We start from the raw sequence: 19,070 nt of genomic DNA, 5'->3' as shown, positions 1-19,070 counted from the left end.
ACACACACTGACACTCACTGGGATACAGTTCCACACACACTGACTCTCACTGGGATACAGTTCCACACACACTGGCTCTCACTGGGGTACAGTTCCACTCTCACTGGGGTACAGTTCCACACACGCTGACACTCACTGGGGTACAGTTCCACACACACTGACTCTCACTGGGATACAGTTCCACACACACTGGCTCTCACTGGGATACAGTTCCACACACACTGACTCTCACTGGGATACAGTTCCACACACACTGGCTCTCACTGGGATACAGTTCCACACACACTGACTCTCACTGGGGTACAGTTCCACACACACTGACTCTCACTGGGATACAGTTCCACACACACTGGCTCTCACTGGGATACAGTTCCACACACACTGACTCTCACTGGGGTACAGTTCCAACGTGAGAGCCTATGTTTGGAAATCATTAGATTTTATAATTAATTGAGATATTTAATGGTGACCTGGGTTGTGATGGAAACGAGATGAGAGCAGATGGAGCTCAAGTTGAAGATTCATGGTAAGGGGCCAACTTTGACATTGCAGCACTCCCTTGGTACTTCTAAACTGTGGATCGTAGAGTATCTCTGAATCTTGATTTGTACACTGACTGTGACTGACTCTATATTTAAGCTGAGTCTGTCATTGTGACCACGATCTCTGCAGCAAGGAGCGATGTTTGGCCTTGTCTCTTCTGCCATCTGCTAACCTGCAGCCCAGAGACAATCTCCCTGCTGACAGTGACGACCAGGCAGGGGAAGTGGCATCTGCCTCCGACTATTTATGACACAATCCTAATTGTTCCAGCCTTTCTTTAGCCGCAGAAATTAACAGCAAGCATCTTGTGACCTAGTTATTCTCCACCATTTACCTGCAGGTTGAGCCCATGATGTCTGTCTCATTCTGGCTGTAGTTGACAGGCTGTTATTGATTGTGTGATTCAGCCCAGGATCCTGGCTCACTCCCATTCACTGCTTCCTGCTTTTTGAACATTTTCAGAGTCATTTCCTGGAGCATAAATTGCCATCACCATTTTAACTTGGAAATATATCGCCATTCCTCCACTGGGTCATAATCCTCGAACTCTCTCCCTAACAGGGTTGTGAGCCTCACTGGCTAGGTCAGCATTTATTATCCATCTCTACTTACCTTTGAGAAGGTGGTGGTGAGCTGCCTCCTTGAAATGCTGCAGTCCATGTGGTGTAGGTACACCCACAGTGCTGTTAGAGAGGGTGTTCCAGGATTCTGACCTAGCGACAGTGAAGAAGCAGTGATAAAGTTTGATCCAGTTTGGCACGGTGGTTAGCACTGCTGCCTCTCAGCACCAGGGACCCCGGTTCAATTCCTGTCTTGGGTGTCTGTGGGTAGCTTGTATGTTTTCCCTGCATCTGCGTGGGTTTCCTCCGGTTTCCTCCCACACTCCAAAGTTAGGTTGATTGGCCATGTTAAATTGCACAGTAAGAAGTCTCACAACACCAGGTTAAAGTCCAACAGGTTTGAGAGACCACTCCATCTGACGAAGGAGCATTGCTCTGAAAGCTTATGGTATTTGCTACCAAATAAACCTGTTGGACTTTAACCTGATGTTGTGAGACTTCTTACTGTGCTTACCCCAGTCCAACGCCGGCATCTCCACATCATGTTAAATTGACCAGTAGAGTCCCAAGATGTGTGGGTTAAAGGAATCAGTAGGGTAAATATGTAGGGTTATGGGGATAGGGCCTGGGTAAGATGCTGTGATGGAGAGTCGCTGCAGACTCTATGGGCAAAATGACCTCATGCTGCACTGTAGGGATTCTGACTGCAAAAGATAAAATGTTCAAAAAGCAGGAAGCAGTGAATGGGAGTGAGCCAGGATCCTGGGCTGAATCACACAATCAATAACAGCCTGTCAACTACAGCCAGAATGAGACAGACATCATGGGCTCAACCTGCAGGTAAATGGTGGAGAATAACTAGGTCACAAGATGCTTGCTGTTAATTTCTGCGGCTAAAGAAAGGCTGGAACAATTAGGATTGTGTCATAAATAGTCGGAGGCAGATGCCACTTCCCCTGCCTGGTCGTCACTGTCAGCAGGGAGATTGTCTCTGGGCTGCAGGTTAGCAGATGGCAGAAGAGACAAGGCCAAACATCGCTCCTTGCTGCAGAGATCGTGGTCACAATGACAGACTCAGCTTAAATATAGAGTCAGTCAGAAAAAATTAATGAAGTGAAATATTCAGCTTGAAACATTAACTGTTCCTCTCTCCAGAGACGCTGCCAGGCCCAAATTTTCCAGGACCGTGTCTTTATTTCAGAATGAAGGGAAGGTTCTGCATCGGGAAATATGCCACATTCTCAGAGGGTCAGTGCTGAGGGAGTGCCGCACTGTCAGAGGGTCAGTGCTGAGGGAATGCCGCACCGTCAGAGGGTCAGTGCTGAGGGAGCGCCGCACTGTCAGAGGGTCAGTACTGAGGGGGTGCTGCACTGTCACAGGGTCAGTGCTGAGGGAGTGCTGCACTGTCTCAGGATCAGTGCTGAGGGGGTGCCGCACCGTCTCAGGATCAGTACTGAGGGAATGCCGCACCGTCACAGGGTCAGTACTGAGGGAGTGCTGCACTGTCAGAGGGTCAGTACTGAGGGAGTGCTGCACTGTCAGAGGATCAGTACTGAGGGAGTTCCGCACTGTCAGAGGGTCAGTACTGAGGGAGTGCTGCACTGTCAGAGGGTCAGTACTGAGGGAGCGCTGCACTGTCAGAGGGTCAGTACTGAGGGAGTGCCGCACTGTCAGAGGGTCAGTACTGGGGGAATGCTGCACTGTCAGAGGGTCAGTACTGAGGGAGCGCTGCACTGTCAGAGGGTCAGTACTGGGGGAGTGCTGCACTGTCAGAGGGTCAGTGCTGAGGGAGTGCTGCACTGTCAGAGGGTCAGTACTGGGGGAGTGCTGCACTGTCAGAGGGTCAGTACTGGGGGAATGCTGCACTGTCAGAGGGTCAGTACTGAGGGAATGCTGCACTGTCAGAGGGTCAGTGCTGAGGGAGTGCTGCACTGTCAGAGGGTCAGTGCTGAGGGAGTGCTGCACTGTCAGAGGGTCAGTACTGGGGGAATGCTGCACTGTCAGAGGGTCAGTACTGAGGGAGCGCTGCACTGTCAGAGGGTCAGTACTGGGGGAGTGCTGCACTGTCAGAGGGTCAGTGCTGAGGGAGTGCTGCACTGTCAGAGGGTCAGTACTGGGGGAGTGCTGCACTGTCAGAGGGTCAGTACTGGGGGAATGCTGCACTGTCAGAGGGTCAGTACTGAGGGAATGCTGCACTGTCAGAGGGTCAGTGCTGAGGGAGTGCTGCACTGTCAGAGGGTCAGTACTGGGGGAGTGCTGCACTGTCAGAGGGTCAGTACTGGGGGAATGCTGCACTGTCAGAGGGTCAGTACTGAGGGAATGCTGCACTGTCAGAGGGTCAGTGCTGAGGGAGTGCTGCACTGTCAGAGGGTCAGTGCTGAGGGAGTGCTGCACTGTCAGAGGGTCAGTACTGGGGGAATGCTGCACTGTCAGAGGGTCAGTACTGAGGGAGTGCCGCACTGTCAGAGGGTCAGTACTGGGGGAATGCTGCACTGTCAGAGGGTCAGTACTGAGGGAGCGCTGCACTGTCAGAGGGTCAGTACTGGGGGAGTGCTGCACTGTCAGAGGGTCAGTGCTGAGGGAGTGCTGCACTGTCAGAGGGTCAGTACTGGGGGAGTGCTGCACTGTCAGAGGGTCAGTACTGGGGGAATGCTGCACTGTCAGAGGGTCAGTACTGAGGGAATGCTGCACTGTCAGAGGGTCAGTGCTGAGGGAGTGCTGCACTGTCAGAGGGTCAGTGCTGAGGGAGTGCTGCACTGTCAGAGGGTCAGTACTGGGGGAATGCTGCACTGTCAGAGGGTCAGTACTGAGGGAGCGCTGCACTGTCAGAGGGTCAGTACTGGGGGAGTGCTGCACTGTCAGAGGGTCAGTGCTGAGGGAGTGCTGCACTGTCAGAGGGTCAGTACTGGGGGAGTGCTGCACTGTCAGAGGGTCAGTACTGGGGGAATGCTGCACTGTCAGAGGGTCAGTACTGAGGGAATGCTGCACTGTCAGAGGGTCAGTGCTGAGGGAGTGCTGCACTGTCAGAGGGTCAGTACTGGGGGAGTGCTGCACTATCAGAGGGTCAGTACTGAGGGAGTGCCGCACTGTCAGAGGGTCAGTACTGAGGGAATGCCGCACTGTCAGAGGGTCAGTACTGGGGGAGTGCTGTGCTGTTCTTTGTTCACTCTCATGACTTTGTGGCGTGGTGGGGGTGGGGTGTGGTTATCCGATATTTGTGAGTGGGGGTATGAAGATGCCCTTTTTTGCTGAGGGGTTGGTGGTGATCTTCTGGTTGCGGGGGGCGGGGATACCATTTAATTTTCTGGGATTTTGGGACTTGTCTTCGATAGAGGTCAGGGCGCCGTTTAAAAATGGTCACCCGGTTTTGGGACAGCGGGTCTGACCAGCTGATTGCTTGAAATGAGCTCATCTGAATTTTCCAGGTGTGAGAATTCCACCTGTCAGATGCTCCAAACAGCAGCTGACATGGGCACTTAGTCCCAATTCGGGAGAATGGCTGCCACAGTCTTCCAGCTGAAGGTATGAATGGGAGCTCAGTGCTGTGTGGTGTGGTGTGCAGTATGTGGGATTTCACAGACACTCTGTGCAGTCTGGGTGACCACATTTACAGGAAGTGCCATTGGTTTGACCAGCTGGAGAGCTGGGTTTCGGAGGTTGGGCGTTGTCTGGAGACACAGCGGGGCATCCGTGAGGCTGAGGGGTTTGTGGATAGCACATTTTTAGACTAAGGAAGTGCAGTCAGAGAGGGAATAGGTGACTATCAGTCAGAAGAAAGCGGTCAGGAAAGTCCCAGAGTGCATCTAACTTAAGAACTGTTATTCTGTGTTGGAGCGACGGTTCCTCTGGGGACTGCAGCCAGAGCCAAGTTCACTGCGCTGTGGGTGGCTCTGCTGCGTGAGTGGGGAGGAGTAAGAGTGGAAGACAAATACTGATCGGAGACTCAGTGGCTGAGGAGAGCGGACAGGCGTTCCTGCAGCACAGACATGACTCCAGGATGGTACATTGCCTCCCTGCTGCCAGGGTCAGGGGGGGGGGGTCACTGAACATTTACAGAGCATGCTGAACAGGGAAAGAACAGTAATGTACAAAAATGTTAGACATGGTAATCAAGCAAGAGAGGCAAATAGGGCCACAGTATAAAAACATGTGAGGATGATTAAAAACGGCAAAAAACAAATCGGAAACATGATTAAAAGATCAAAACTGGGAGCTTATTCAGGGAAATTTTACCTTTTGGAAAGACAAGAGGGAAAATAGGTGGTGGGGTAGCACTGTTAATAAGAGATGAAATGAGCTCAGTTGTGAGAGACAGTCCAGGCTAGGTGATGTAGAGTCTATCTGGGTGGAGGTAAAAAACAGCAAGGGAAAGAAGACATTGGTAGGAGTGTATAGACCCCAAACAGTAGCCACACTGTAGGAAGGGATAGGAGCATGTAAAAAGAATAGAGCAATAATTATGGGTGACTTTAATCTTCATGTTGATTGGGTTAATCAAGTTGGAAAGGGTAGCTACGACAATGAATTCGTAGAGTGCGTTAGGGATAGTTTCCTACAGCAAATGTGATGGAGCCAACTAGGGAACAGGCTATGTTGGATCTGGTAATGGGTAATGAGGTAGGTTTAATAAATGACTCAGAGTAAATAATCTTCCAGGAAGTATTGATCATAACATGATAGAATTTAATATTCAATCTGAGGGTGAGATACTTGGATTGGAAACAACTGTGTTTAAATTAAATAAAGGGAATTACAGTGAGTTGCGGATAGAGTTAGCTGAAGTGGACTGGGCGGATGGATTAGCCGGAAAGACAGTAAGCAGTGGCAGATATTTAAGGAGGTAATTCACGACTCTCGGTAAAAATACATTCCGGTAAGGAAGATTGTCAGAGGGAGATAAACCAAACACACTAGCCAATGTAGTTAAGGCGAGTATTAAGTTAAAAGATAAAGCATATAAAGGAGGCAAATGGGCAGGAAACTGTGAGTGGGGAGAAGGGGATCTTTCTTGGGTTGGTGACCTGTAACCAATGGGGTTCCACAGGGATCAGCGCTGGGACCGCAACTATTTACAATATATGTTAATGACTTGGAGGAAAGAAGCGAATGTACAATAGCCAAAGGGCAAGTTGTGAGAAGGATACAAATAGTTTACAAAGAGATGTTGATAGGTTCAGTAAATGGGAAAAATGTTGGCAAATTGAATAAACTGTGGGAAAAAGTAAAGTTGTTCATTTTGGAAGGGAGAACAAAAGAACAGAGTATTATTTAAATGGACAAAAACTGCAGAAAGCTGCAACACAAAGGGACTCGGGTAACTTGTGCACGAAACACAGAAAGCTCGCACACAGGTACAGCAGGTAATCAAAAAGGGTAATGGAATGTTGGCCCTTATTTCAAGGGGGTTGGAAGTCTTGCTGCAACTGTAAAAAGGTACTGGTGGGACCACATCTGGAGCACTGAGAGCAGTTTTGGTCCCTAAGGAAATATATTATTTCATTGGAGGAAGTTCAGAGAAGGTTCATTGAGTACAAGAGTTGGGAAATCATGTTGCAGCTATATAAAACCTTGGTTAGGCCGCATTTGGAGTGTTGCGTGCAGTTCTGGTCACCACATTATCAGGACGTGGGAGCTTTGGAGAGAGTGTAAAGAAGGTTCACCAGGATGTTGCCTGGTCTCGAGGGTGTTGGCTATGAGGAGAGGTTGAATAAACTAGGATTGTTTTCACTGGAAAGCCGGAGGCTGAGGGGAGACCGTAGAGAGGTCTACAAAATGATGAGAGACATAGACAGGGTGGAGAGGCTTTTCCCCAGGGTGGAAGTGTCAGTTACACGGGGGCACAGGTTGAAGGTGAGAGGGGGAAAGTTTAAGGGAGATGTGCGGGGGAAGGTTTCCACGCAGAGAGTGGTGGGTGCCTGGAACGCGCTGCCAGAGGAGGTGGTGGAAGCCGGAACATTAACAACATTTAAGAGGCATCTGGATGGGTGCATTTTCAGTTGATTTGATTTATTACTGTCACATGTACAGTGAAAAGTATTGTTTCTTGCACGCTATACAGACAAAGCATACCATTCATAGAGAAGGAAATGAGAGAGTGTAGAATGAAGGTAGGGTTAAATGAATGGGGGGGGGGGGGGGGGGGGGGAATAGAGGAATATGGACCGAGTAAGGGCAGAACTAGTTTAGTTAGGACATCATGGTCAGCACAGGCTTGGAGGGCTGAATGGCCTGTTCCTGCGCTGTACTGTTCTTTGTCCTTACTAGGATGATCCCTGGTATGGAGGGATTGTCTTGTGAGGAAAGGTTAAAAAGGTCGGGACTCCATTCATTGGAATTTAGAAGAGTGAGAGGTGATCTCACTGGAACGTTTGGATTCTGAAGGGATTTGACAGGGTAAATGCTGAGAGGATGTTTCCCCTCATGGGGGAGTCTGTGACCAGAGGACAGAGTCTCAGAATAAAGGGGCACCAATTTAAGACTGAGATGTGGAGGGGTTTCTTCTCAGAAGGTTGTGAGTCTTTGGAACTCCTTGTCACAGGGAGCTGTGGGGGCAGAGTCCTTGTGTATATTTAAGGCTGAGATAGATTTTTGATCAGTGAGAGAATCAAGGGTTACGGGGAAAAGGGCAGGAAAGTGGACATGAGGAATGTTGGATCAGCTATGATCCTATTGAATGGCAGAGCAGGCTCGAGGGGCTGAACAGCCTACTCCTGTTCCTACATCTTATGGTCTCATAGGAGACCATTCAGCCCATCGTGTCTGTCCTGGCTTTCAAAGACCAATGCAATTACACCCATTCTCCATAACTAAGGTGGGTAATTGCAATAAGATGCAGACCTTTAACAATGAAGGAGTAAATTACCTGCTCCTATTCTTATATTACTTGTCCCCTCCTCTCCCACCCAAAATTTTCTGTTCACCTTCTGTCTCATGTGTTGCTCATTCTTCTATCTCTCTGCTTTGTCAGAGACTGTCTTTGTGTGAAGACTGCTGTAGGAATGGATCTTATTGTGTTTTGCAGACTGACACATCATATTGTGACTAACTGCACCGTGGAGACTTAATAGAGGTTTATAAAATGATGAAGGGAATAGATAGAGTGAACGTTCAAAGACTATTTCCTCGGGTGGATGGAGCTATTACAAGGGGGGCATAACTATAGGGTTCATGGTGGGAGATATAGGAAGAATGTCCGAGGTAGGTTCTTTACGCAGAGAGTGGTTGGGGTGTGGAATGGACTGCCTGCAGTGATAGTGGAGTCAGACACTTCAGGAACATTTAAGCGGTTATTGGATAGGCACATAGAACATAGAACATTACAGCGCAGTACAGGCCCTTCGGCCCTCGATGTTGCACCGACCAGTGGTACCAATCTAAAGCCCCTCTAATCTACACTATTCCAATATCATCCATATGTTTATCCAATAACCACTTGAACGCTCTCAACGTTGACGAGTCCATCACTGCTGCAGGCAGGGCATTCCATGCCCTTACTACTCTCTGAGTAAAGAACCTACCTCTAACATCTGTCCTATATCTCTCACCCTCAATTTAAAGCTATGTCCCCTCGTGCTAGCCAACACCATCCGAGGAAAAAGGCTCTCACTATCCACCCTATCTAATCCTCTGATCCTATAGGCACATGGAGCACACCAGGATGATAGGGAGTAGGATAGCTTGATCTTGGTTTTAGATAAAGCTCGGCACAACATCGTGGGCCGAAGGGCCTGTTCTGTGCTGTACTGTTCTATGGTACCATATCAACCCTGACCTCCACAGAGCATCACACCAATGTCTGGCTCAAAGACGGCAGTGGCTGCCAAACAAGGGAGATGGCATCTGTTTTGAGTCTATTTCTGCTTTTGGTGCTGATAGTTGCAGGCTGTCTCTGTTCATGGAAGTTAGCAGGAGGCATTTTCTCAATTAACTGGGCATTTTTGGCCTGGTTGATGCCAGTTGCCTGCAGTTTGAGCCCAGTGATCGGTATAATACGTCATTCAGACAGAATGTTTATAATAGAGCGGCGGAGCTCACAGCATTCATCATCTGTTACTCTGCTGAAATCAACACAAAAAGAAATCTTTGGCATTGCTCCCTCCCGATGGCAGTATTTAGAAAGCTGTCTTGCCTCGTGCTGGTGTTCCTGACGTTGAAACACGTGGAAAAATCCAAAGCAGCCAGTGTCAATGAGATCCTTTCTAAAGGAGACTCTGACTACATGCTGCCAGATTACCGGGGGAAAGGCTGCATTGATGACAATGGGTTTGTGTTTGACGTAGGCGAGAAGTTTTACCCCACTGCAACAGCTTGCCCGTGTATGTGCACTGAAGATGGTCCTGTGTGCCGCAAGCCCCAATGCCCTCGAATCCCTCCCCGCTGTAGTCGTGTCAGTTACCATTCCTGCTGCCCACGCTGTGTGGAATTCCGCAATTCGTGTCAATATGGAGGCAAGATGTACCGGCTATTCCAGGAGTTCTGGGTAACTTAAGTTTCTTTGATTCTGTTTCTGCTTTCAATCATTTTCTGTGATTTTGTTCTGAGGGAACGCTGCGCTGTGGGAGCAACAGGGATTTGTCCCGTTTTTCTGGGGCTTCAGGTTTCTCTGAAATCAGCAACTTTACAAAGCTTCTATAGGGTTTATAATGAGGAACTATCTCCACCAGCGCAAGTATCAGAAAGGGATCATAATCTTAAAATAGAGTTAGGATGTTCAGGGCTGATATCAGGAAGCATTTTCCACGCAGAATATATGGTGAAAATCTGAAAGCTGGGGTTGAGATTTGATAAAAATGTTCAAAATCATGAGAGGTTAAGACAGAGGAGATGGAAAGAAACTTCCCATTAGTGGAAAAGCGCTGAACCAGCAGACATCAATTTAGCCAAAGGTCCAACGAGAAAATGAAGAGAAACCTTTCAATGCAGCAAGTGGTTGGGATGTGTACCGCACCGGCTGGGAATGTGCTGGAGGCAGACTCAGCTGGGATGTGTACCGCACCGGCTGGGAATGTGCTGGAGGCAGACTCAGCTGGGATGTGTACCGCACCGGTTGGGAATGTGCTGGAGGCAGACTCAGCTGGGATGTGTACTGCACCGGTTGGGAATGTGCTGGAGGCAGACTCAGCTGGGATGTGTACCGCACCGGCTGGGAATGTGCTGGAGGCAGACTCAGCTGGGATGTGTACCGCACCGGCTGGGAATGTGCAGGAGGCAGACTCAGCTCCCACTCTCAAAATGGGATAAACACCTAAGGAGAATAAAATCAGCTCTATGGATAGGGAATACAGGGATATGGATAGGGAATACAGGGATATGGATAGGAATTACAGGGATATGGATAGGGATTACAGGACAATGGATAGGAATTACAGGGCTATGGATAGGGATGATGTGGAGATGCCGGCGTTGGACTGGGGTAAACACAGTAAGAAGTTTAACAACACCAGGTTAAAGTCCAACAGGTTTATAGCTTTTGCTACCAAATAAACCTGTTGGACTTTAACCTGGTGTTGTTAAACTTCTTACTATGGATAGGGATCACAGGGCTATGGATAGGGGTGTGTGCCTTGCTGTGCTGCTCTTGCAGAGAGCCGGCACGAACATAATGGCTGAAACAAAACCAGAGAATGCTGGAAAATCTCAGCGGATCTGACAGCGTCTGTGGAGAGAGAATAGAGCCAATGTTTCGAGTCTGGCTGACTCTTGGTCAGAGCTGAATGACCTCCTTTGGTTCTGCAGCCATTTTCTAACCTGGAATTAATTCCCACTCCCAAAAGGTTGTGGATATTGGGGATACAAGTGGAGCATTTGTGTCCGAGGTCATTAGATTTTTTGTAAAAATATCAAGGGAATAAAGGCTGGGAAACAGGGATAAGGTACAGACCAGGCTAGGAAACAGGAATAAGGTACAGATCAGGCTGGGAAACAGGGATAAGGTACAGATCAGGCTGGGAAACAGGGATAAGGTACAGATCAGGCTGGGAAACAGGGATAAGGTACAGATCAGGCTGGGAAACAGGGATAAGGTACAGATCAGGCTGGGAAACAGGGATAAGGTACAGATCCGGCCAGGATCTAATTGAAGGTGACTCAAAAAGCTGAGTGGACTCCTGTTATTCTTAATGTTCTGAGGAAATAGTTTGTTGCACATTTGTTTGGTGTATGTTTTCAGTGTGATGTTTCAATGTCCCTGTTTACCCAGGTGTAAAGTTTGAAGTGGGGCAGATCAGTGGCACTGCACACAGCAACACTGCCATCTGCTGGCTTTAAACAGAAGTGGAGATGCCGGCGTTGGACTGGGGTAAACACAGTAAGAAGTCTGACAACACCAGGTTAAAGTCCAACAGGTTTATAGCTTTTGCTACCAAATAAACCTGTTGGACTTTAACCTGGTGTTGTCAGACTTCTTACTGTGTTTAAACAGAAGCTCAGCGAATGGAATGAGAGACTCTCCACTGTTACTCATCTGCAGGTTAACATGAGCCTTTGCTCCCAGTTAATGCACAATTTAACAATCACTGCTTGCTACCAGTAAATTCCTACCAGTCCAATCTGTTGAATAATTATTTCCTATTACTGGTGAGTATTCATTTAAGGTGGCAGGACAGGTGGAGAGAGCAGCTAATAAAGCATACATTATCCAAAGCTTTATAGCAAGATGGTTATGTTGAACTTGTATAAGATATTAGCTCGGCCTCAGCTGGAATATTGTGCCGTTATAGGCACCACACTATAGGAAAGATGTGAATGTATTGGAGAGAGTCCAGGAAAGATTCTTCTTGAAGACAGGGCTAAGAGATATGATCGAGATGTTCAAAATCACGAGGGGGCTGGACAGAGCAGACAGGGAGAAAGTGAACACACTTATAAAAGGATCAGGAATGAGAGGGCACAGATATAAAGAAACAAATGTGATGTGAGAAAAACCTTTCACACTGAGTATTTGGGGTCTGGATTGCACTGCCTGGAAGTGTGTTCAAAGCATTCAAGCAGGCATTAGATAAAGAAATAATGTACAGGGGAAAGGACAGGAGAATAGCACCAAGTGATGATGCCTGTTTGGAGCGAATGCAGACACAATGGGCCGAATGGCCGCCTTCTGCACCGTACCAATTCTGTGATACTTGACAGCTACATCCTGATGCTGCATTTGATATTTTTCTGATATCCTGAATAGCTAAACTCTGAAACGGACAGCAATCGATGTCAAATCCCCATGAGTAATCCTGAACTGAAACTTGTTTCCACATAGTGTAGTTCCCACTGACACTGTCAGGTTTTTATTTTTGATGCTGTTGCGATGCTATTTTCAGGGAATCTGGTTGATTGGATCACCATTTTCTGATCGATAACATTGTTTCCGTAGCCGTCTGCCTGTGAGAGATGTCGATGTGAAGCTAATCGTGAAGTGTACTGTCTGACTGCTGAGTGTGCTCCTGTTTACTGTGTCAACCCATCATATGAACCCAACCAATGCTGTCCAATATGCAAGCAGGGTAAGTTCCATTTACAATACGAATGGAGGGTCAAAGGCACTTTAGAGTAGGAAGGACTTGACTATTCCAACACCCTCCTGGCTGCCCTCCAATCCACCATAAATCTCAACTCTAAGGCGGCGATCAACCAAACGTATTCAAAGTGCTGAAGGAGCATGAAAACAGGAGTGTTTCAGGTGCTTTTCGGGTGAGTTTGAAAATGCAATCTTATGCCACTTTGTGCAAAAAATGATGCACAATCTGCTTCCTGCCAGTAGGGGAAGTGGGTGGGGCCTAAGCTCACAGTCAAGGGTGCAATCGCGCATGCGCAGATCTCTCTCTGTGCAACAGAACAGAGAGATCTGTTCGACCTCTCCTCTGCCCCCCCCGACACAATTGCTGGTCTCCCGAGCTGATCAGACCCCACCCACCCCCCGGTCGATCACCCCTTCTCCTCCCTGGGTCCGGTCAATCACTGCCCGAACCCCTGTCTGGTCGATCGCCAGTTGCGGAATGCACATTTCCCTTAAGCCCTGCCCTTCTCCTGAGGCCTGCCCTCTTGGCACTGCCCAGTACCAGGGTGCCCAGTGGGCAGTGCTAGGCTTCTAATGCCCCCTTGTTGTCCCCGACCACCCAGGGATTGCAACAGCCTCCAGTCCTACTGGCGAGGCCATCACGTCAAGTCCCAGTTGATGGGGGCCATACATGATCCTTGGTGGTGAGGACCTTCACCAGTGAGGCTGTTAAGGGAAGTGAGCCTGGGATGATAGCGACCCAGGCTCACTAATAATACTTAAATCCACATTACCATAGATATAAATATTACCTTCAGCCGGCTGATCTCGCTGGAAATCTGTGCCCAGTAAGATCGTAAGGTGAGAAATCAGGCGCGAACCTGATTTTCTGCCTCTCGCGTGATATTACTGTCTCACCCCATCCATCGACCGGCAGGACAAGAAGGTAAAATCACCCCCTAGAACTTTGCTGCTGGGGCTTGGTCCGCACTAAGTGATGCGCTCTCCCATCACCCCTGGTTTGTCTTGCAGTTGTCAGAATTTACACTGGGCATCAACACCTAGGTTAAGACAGAGTTTTGACTCCTGCTGCCATTCTGCTGATTGGTGAGTGTCTCTTCAGTTAGCGATATGACCAAGTCAGCTCTGCACCGAGACACAAGATGACAGCTCTCCTTTTGGCTCTACAACTCTTCCTCAGGAGATACTTATACATTGCGCATTTACCACATTGGTAACACTAGCTCCCAGCACACAACTCTTGCATGACTGACAGCAATATCAATGAGTTTTGCTAAGGCTGGTAACCAGGAACACTCAGCCAGTTTATTGTCAGGTGTTGCTTCCAGGATGTCAGCTGTATGGGGCCAATAGATCCTGAATAGAAAAAACACTCTCCCTCCGAGCACATCCATCCCCTTGTTAAATGACACAGCTAGAAAGTTATTTATTAGCCATTCATATATTCAGTCACATCGCTGATCTGAATATCCTGTTGTGGAGATGCCGGCGTTGGACTGGGGTAAACACAGTGAGGAGTCTAACAACACCAGGTTAAAGTCCAACAGGTTTATTTGGTAGCAAACGCCACTAGCTTTCAGAGTGCTGCTCCTTCGTCAGGTGGGTGGGTGATCTTCCACTCACCTGACGAAGGAGCAGCACTCTGAAAGCTAGTGGTGTTTGCTACCAAATAAACCTGTTGGACTTTAACCTGATGTTGTTAGACTCCTTACTGAATATTCTGTGACAGAGTTGGACATATGAAATATCAAAGGTGAAAGTTTTTACTCTAGGATCTGGAGCCGTCAACTTTTCATTATAAATGTCAATAATGTGGATGAGAGAATGGGGTTGTACATCCCATTTGATACAGGTGGACGTAAGGGTTAAATTATGAGGGCAGGCTGTGAAAACACTGTTTGTATTCCATTCCGTTTAGTGAGCAGAGGGTCCCACACACAGGAGACTGATCAAAAAGGCAAAGAGACCATGTGATCCAGGGCAATTTGGCAAGCTGGATCCAAAACTGGCTTAGTGGCAGGAGTGAACACAGTAAGAGTTTTAACAACACCAGGTTGAAGTCCAACAGGTTTATTTGGTAGCAAATACCATTAGCTTTCGGAGCGCTGCTCCTTCATCAGATGGAGTGGAAATGTGCTCTCAAACAGGGCACAGATACACAAAATCAAGTTACAGAATACTGATTAGAATGCGAATCCCTACAGCCAACCAGGTCTTAAAGATGCAGACAATGTGAGTGGAGGGAGCATTAAGCACAGGTTAAAGAGATGTGTATTGTCTCTAGACAGGACAGCCCGCAAGTCCAGGAGGCAAGCTGTGGGGGTTACTGATAATGTGACATAAATCCATCATTATTGGTGGCAGGAGGGCAGAGGGTAAGGGTCAAAGGTTGTTTTTGTGACTGGAAGCCTGTGTCCAGTGGTGTACTGCAGGGATCGGTGCTGGCTCCCTTGCTGTTTGCAGTGTACAGTAATGATCTAAATGTGAGTGTGGAAGGGATGATCAGTAAGTTCGCTAATGATACGAAAATTGGTGGTGTGGTAAACAGTGAGAAGGAAAGCCTTACATTACAGGGTGATATAGACGGGCTGGTCAGATAGTGGCAAATGGAATTTAACCCTTAGGAGTGTGAGATGGTGCATTCTGGGAGGACTAACAAGGCAAGGGAATTCACAATGAACGGTAGGACACTAGGAAGTACAGAGGGATTGCGGGGTGTTTGTCCAAAAATCCCTGAAGGCAGCGGGACAGCTAGATAAGGTGGTGAAGAAGGCACATGGGATACTTGCCTTTATTAGCCGAGGCAGAGAATATAAGAGCAGGGAAGTTATGATGGAGCTGTATAAAACACTGGTTAGGCCACAGCTAGAGCACTGTGTGCATTACTGGTCATCACACTATAGGAAAGATGTGATTGCACTAGAGAAGGTGCAGAGGAGATTCACCAGGATGCTGACTGGGCTGGAGTGTTTCAGCTAAGAAGAGAGGCTGGATTGTCTTCCTTAGAGCAGACAAGGCTGAGGGGAGACCTGATCGAGGTGTACAAAATAATGATAGGGTAGACGGGAAGAAACTTTTTCCCTTAGAGGGGTCAATGGCTTTAAGGTAAGGAACAGATTTAGAGAGGATTTGAGGAAAAACCTTTTCACCCAGAGGGTTTTGGGAGTCTGGAACTCACTGCCTGGAAGGGTGGTAGAGGTGGGAATCCTCATAACATTTAAGAAGCATTTAAATGGGCACTTGAAACACCATAACATAGAGGGCTATTGGCCAATTACTGGAAAATGTGATAAGAATAAACAGGTGTTTGACGGCTGGCACAGACACAACGGGCTGAAGGGCCTCTTTCTTTGCTGGAAGACTCAATTGGGGCAATCTAATCAAAAAGATTCTAAGTGCCAAACAAGCTGAAAATGGGAGAGAATCACTCTTATTCGTGCGAGCTCCAGACGCTAACTTATTGCATTTAGAAAAAAAAGAGACAAAATGTGATTCTTGCCAGTAGGGGGAATTTCACAGCGGGAAGCCAGCTGCTGAGCTGCAGAGGGCGCTATTGTGCCTGTGCCCCGATCACAAAGTGCACTGTGTACACAATGCATTGGGAGCCATGTCGCCTCCCCGCCCGCCCCTCCAAACCGGGCCAATTGCTGGACCTAAATCCCCCCCCTCTCCCGGCCACCAATCCCTGGTGCTGAGTACACCCCTCAGCTGATTCCCAATGCAGAGTCCACACTCTGCCTCCCTGTCGTGGCCCCGCTCCTTCTCTTAGGCCCTGTCCTCTTGACAACGCAAGGGTGCCTGGTGGGCACTGCCAGGGTGCCAGGATCCCAAACTGGCACTGCCCAAGGGGCACTTCACACCCCTGACCACCCGGGGGCTTCAACTGCCTCAGGTCCCACAAGTGAGGCCATCACGCCAGGTCCCCATTGATGGGGACCATATGTGATCCTCTGCTGTTTGTGATTTATATAAACGATCTGGAAGAAGGTGTAACTGGGGTGATCAGTAAGTTTGCGGACGACACGAAAATGGCTGGACTTGCAGATAGTGAGGAACATTGTCAGAGGCTACAGAAGGATATAGATAGGCTGGAAATTTGGGCAAAGAAATGGCAGATGGAGTTCAATCCAGATAAATGCGAAGTGATGCATTTTGGTAGAACTAACGTAGGGGGAAGCTATACGATAAATGGCAGAACCATAAAGGGTGTAGATACGCAGAGGGACCTGGGTGTGCAAGTCCACAGATCCTTGAAGGTGACGTCACAGGTGGAGAAGGTAGTGAATAAGGCATATGGCATGCTTGCCTTTATAGGATGGGGCATAGAGTATAAAAGTTGGGGTCTTATGTTGCAGTTGTATAGAACGTTGGTTCGGCCGCATTTGGAATACTGCGCCCAGTTCTGGTCACCACACTACCAGAAGGACGTGGAGGCTTTAGAGAGAGTGCAGAGGAGGTTTACCAGGATGTTGCCTGGTATGGAAGGGCTTAGTTATGAGGGGAGATTGGGCAAATTGGGGTTGTTCTCACTGGAAAGACGGAGGATGAGGGGTGACCTAATAGAGGTGTATAAAATTATGAAAGGCATAGATAGGGTGAACGGTGGGAAGCTTTTTCCCAGGTCGATGGTGGCGTTCACGAGGAGTCATAGGTTCAAGGTGAGGGGGGGGGGGGGGGGGGGAGGTTTAACACGATATCAGAAGGACGTATTTTACACAGAGGGTGGTGGGGGCCTGGAATGCGCTGCCGGGCAAGGTGGTGGAGGTGGACACACTGGGAACGTTTAAGACATCTAGATACCCACATGAACAGAGTGGGAATGGAGGGATACAAAAGAATGGTCTAGTTTGGACCATGGAGCGGCGCGGGCTTGGAGGGCTGAAGGGCCTGTTCCTGTGCTGTAATTTTCTTTGTTCTTAAGGCAAATTAGCCCCGACAATTACATCCAGGACTCATGAATAATAATGAATATTTAAATCAGCCTCGCGTCCTTCCTGGTGCAAGGTGGATTATGCCGGCACTGTGGATACTTGGGGACAGCTAATATGTCCAAGACTGAGGTAGATCAATGTTTGTTGGGTGTTGGGTGAACACGGGGCAAAAACAAATAAATGGTATTGAAGCATTAATCAGCCATGATCTAACTGAGCAGTTTAACGGGTGAGGGGGCAAGACAGCTCCTTCTATTCCACATTTGGGTTCAGATATTTCCGAGTCAGCCTTTCCTTTTCTCTGCCACTATAACACTAACACTGGTTCATTCTTGCAGGACCCAACTGCTTTGCAGGAAACAGCATCATCCCTGCTGGTGTGAAAGTGGAAATGGATGGAAGGTCTGTCTGTTTCTGTCCATATAAGGATGGCTCCTGGGAACCTCAGCAGCAAGCTATCTGCAGCTCCCGCGGACGGAGACAGGATCATCATTATGGTGTAAAGGAGGAACGCCAATGGGAATGGACACATGGACAATAGGCTCCTTGCACAATGCTGTGGATTTGCTGCTGTCAGTGAATCCTCTCCAGATTGTGCTCACATTATAATGGGAATCTTAACCATCTGGTCACTGGCCAGCCAATCCATTCAGAGAGAGACCCAGTCAATAAACAGACCCTGATTCAGCCCCCTGCCAGCAGTAAGGCGTCAGAGTGTCGGGTACGATTGAGTATGATTGTTTCTCTTGGCTGCACAGGAATAATTTAAGGTTTACCGCTCTAAGGCCCCCTTCTCTGACTGTCAAGTTTTACTGAGTGAAGCATTTGGGTTGCAGCTCCCTTCACTTGGTCCTCAAAACGTAATTGCATTCTTAATGCATCAAATGGGCGGCACAGTAGCACAGTGGTTAGCACTGCTGCTTCACAGCTCCAGGGTTCGATTCCCAGCTCGGGTCACTGTCTGTGTGGAGTTTGCACATTCTCCTCGTGTCTGCGTGGGTTTCCTCCGGGTGCTCCGGTTTCCTCCCACAGTCCAAAGATGTGCGAGTTAGGTTGATTGGCCAGGTTAAAAATTGCCCCTTAGAGTCCTGATGCGTAGGTTAGAGGGATTAGCGGGTAAATATGTGGGGGTAGGGCCTGGGTGGGATTGTGGTTGGTGCAGACTCGATGGGCCGAATGGCTTCATTCTGCACTGTAGGGTTTCTATAAAATTGGTGAGAATGAAAACGGACGGGTGTCTGGAGTACCTCCAGCAGGAAGGAAATGGTGAGGAGATGAATTAGGTAGCCTGTCAACCAACTGAATTTTAACTCTGTTACCGCCCTGTGTCTGCTGGGCAGAGAGAATTAAAAATATCTCTCCTATTTGTGTGTCAGAATTGGAAAGGAGCTTCGTATGGTCCTGTGGGGCAGCACAGTGGTTAGCAGTGCTGCCTCAGAGCGCCAGGGAACTGGGTTAAATTCGTCTCGGGTCACTGTCTGTGTGGAGTCTGCACATTCTCCCCGTGTCTGTCTGGGTTTTCTCCGGGTG

At 48.4% G+C, this 19,070-nt stretch overlaps 1 protein-coding gene across 1 annotated transcript; it reads left to right on the top strand.

Moving 5' to 3' along the window:
* Positions 1-491: 491 nt before the first annotated feature.
* On the top strand, positions 492-18,292 carry LOC144500290 (von Willebrand factor C domain-containing protein 2-like). The gene is made up of 5 exons (XM_078222964.1): positions 492-526; positions 4,938-5,000; positions 9,060-9,582; positions 12,466-12,595; positions 17,879-18,292. The coding sequence occupies exons 1-5, from the start codon at positions 492-494 to the stop codon at positions 18,079-18,081; spliced, it is 954 nt and encodes a 317-aa protein (XP_078079090.1). The 3' UTR covers positions 18,082-18,292.
* The last annotated feature ends 778 nt before the right edge of the window (positions 18,293-19,070 follow it).

This window comes from Mustelus asterias, chromosome 11 (assembly GCF_964213995.1).
Source record: "Mustelus asterias chromosome 11, sMusAst1.hap1.1, whole genome shotgun sequence".
NCBI lineage: Eukaryota > Metazoa > Chordata > Chondrichthyes > Carcharhiniformes > Triakidae > Mustelus > Mustelus asterias.
This window is presented reverse-complemented; position numbering and strand designations above follow the sequence as displayed.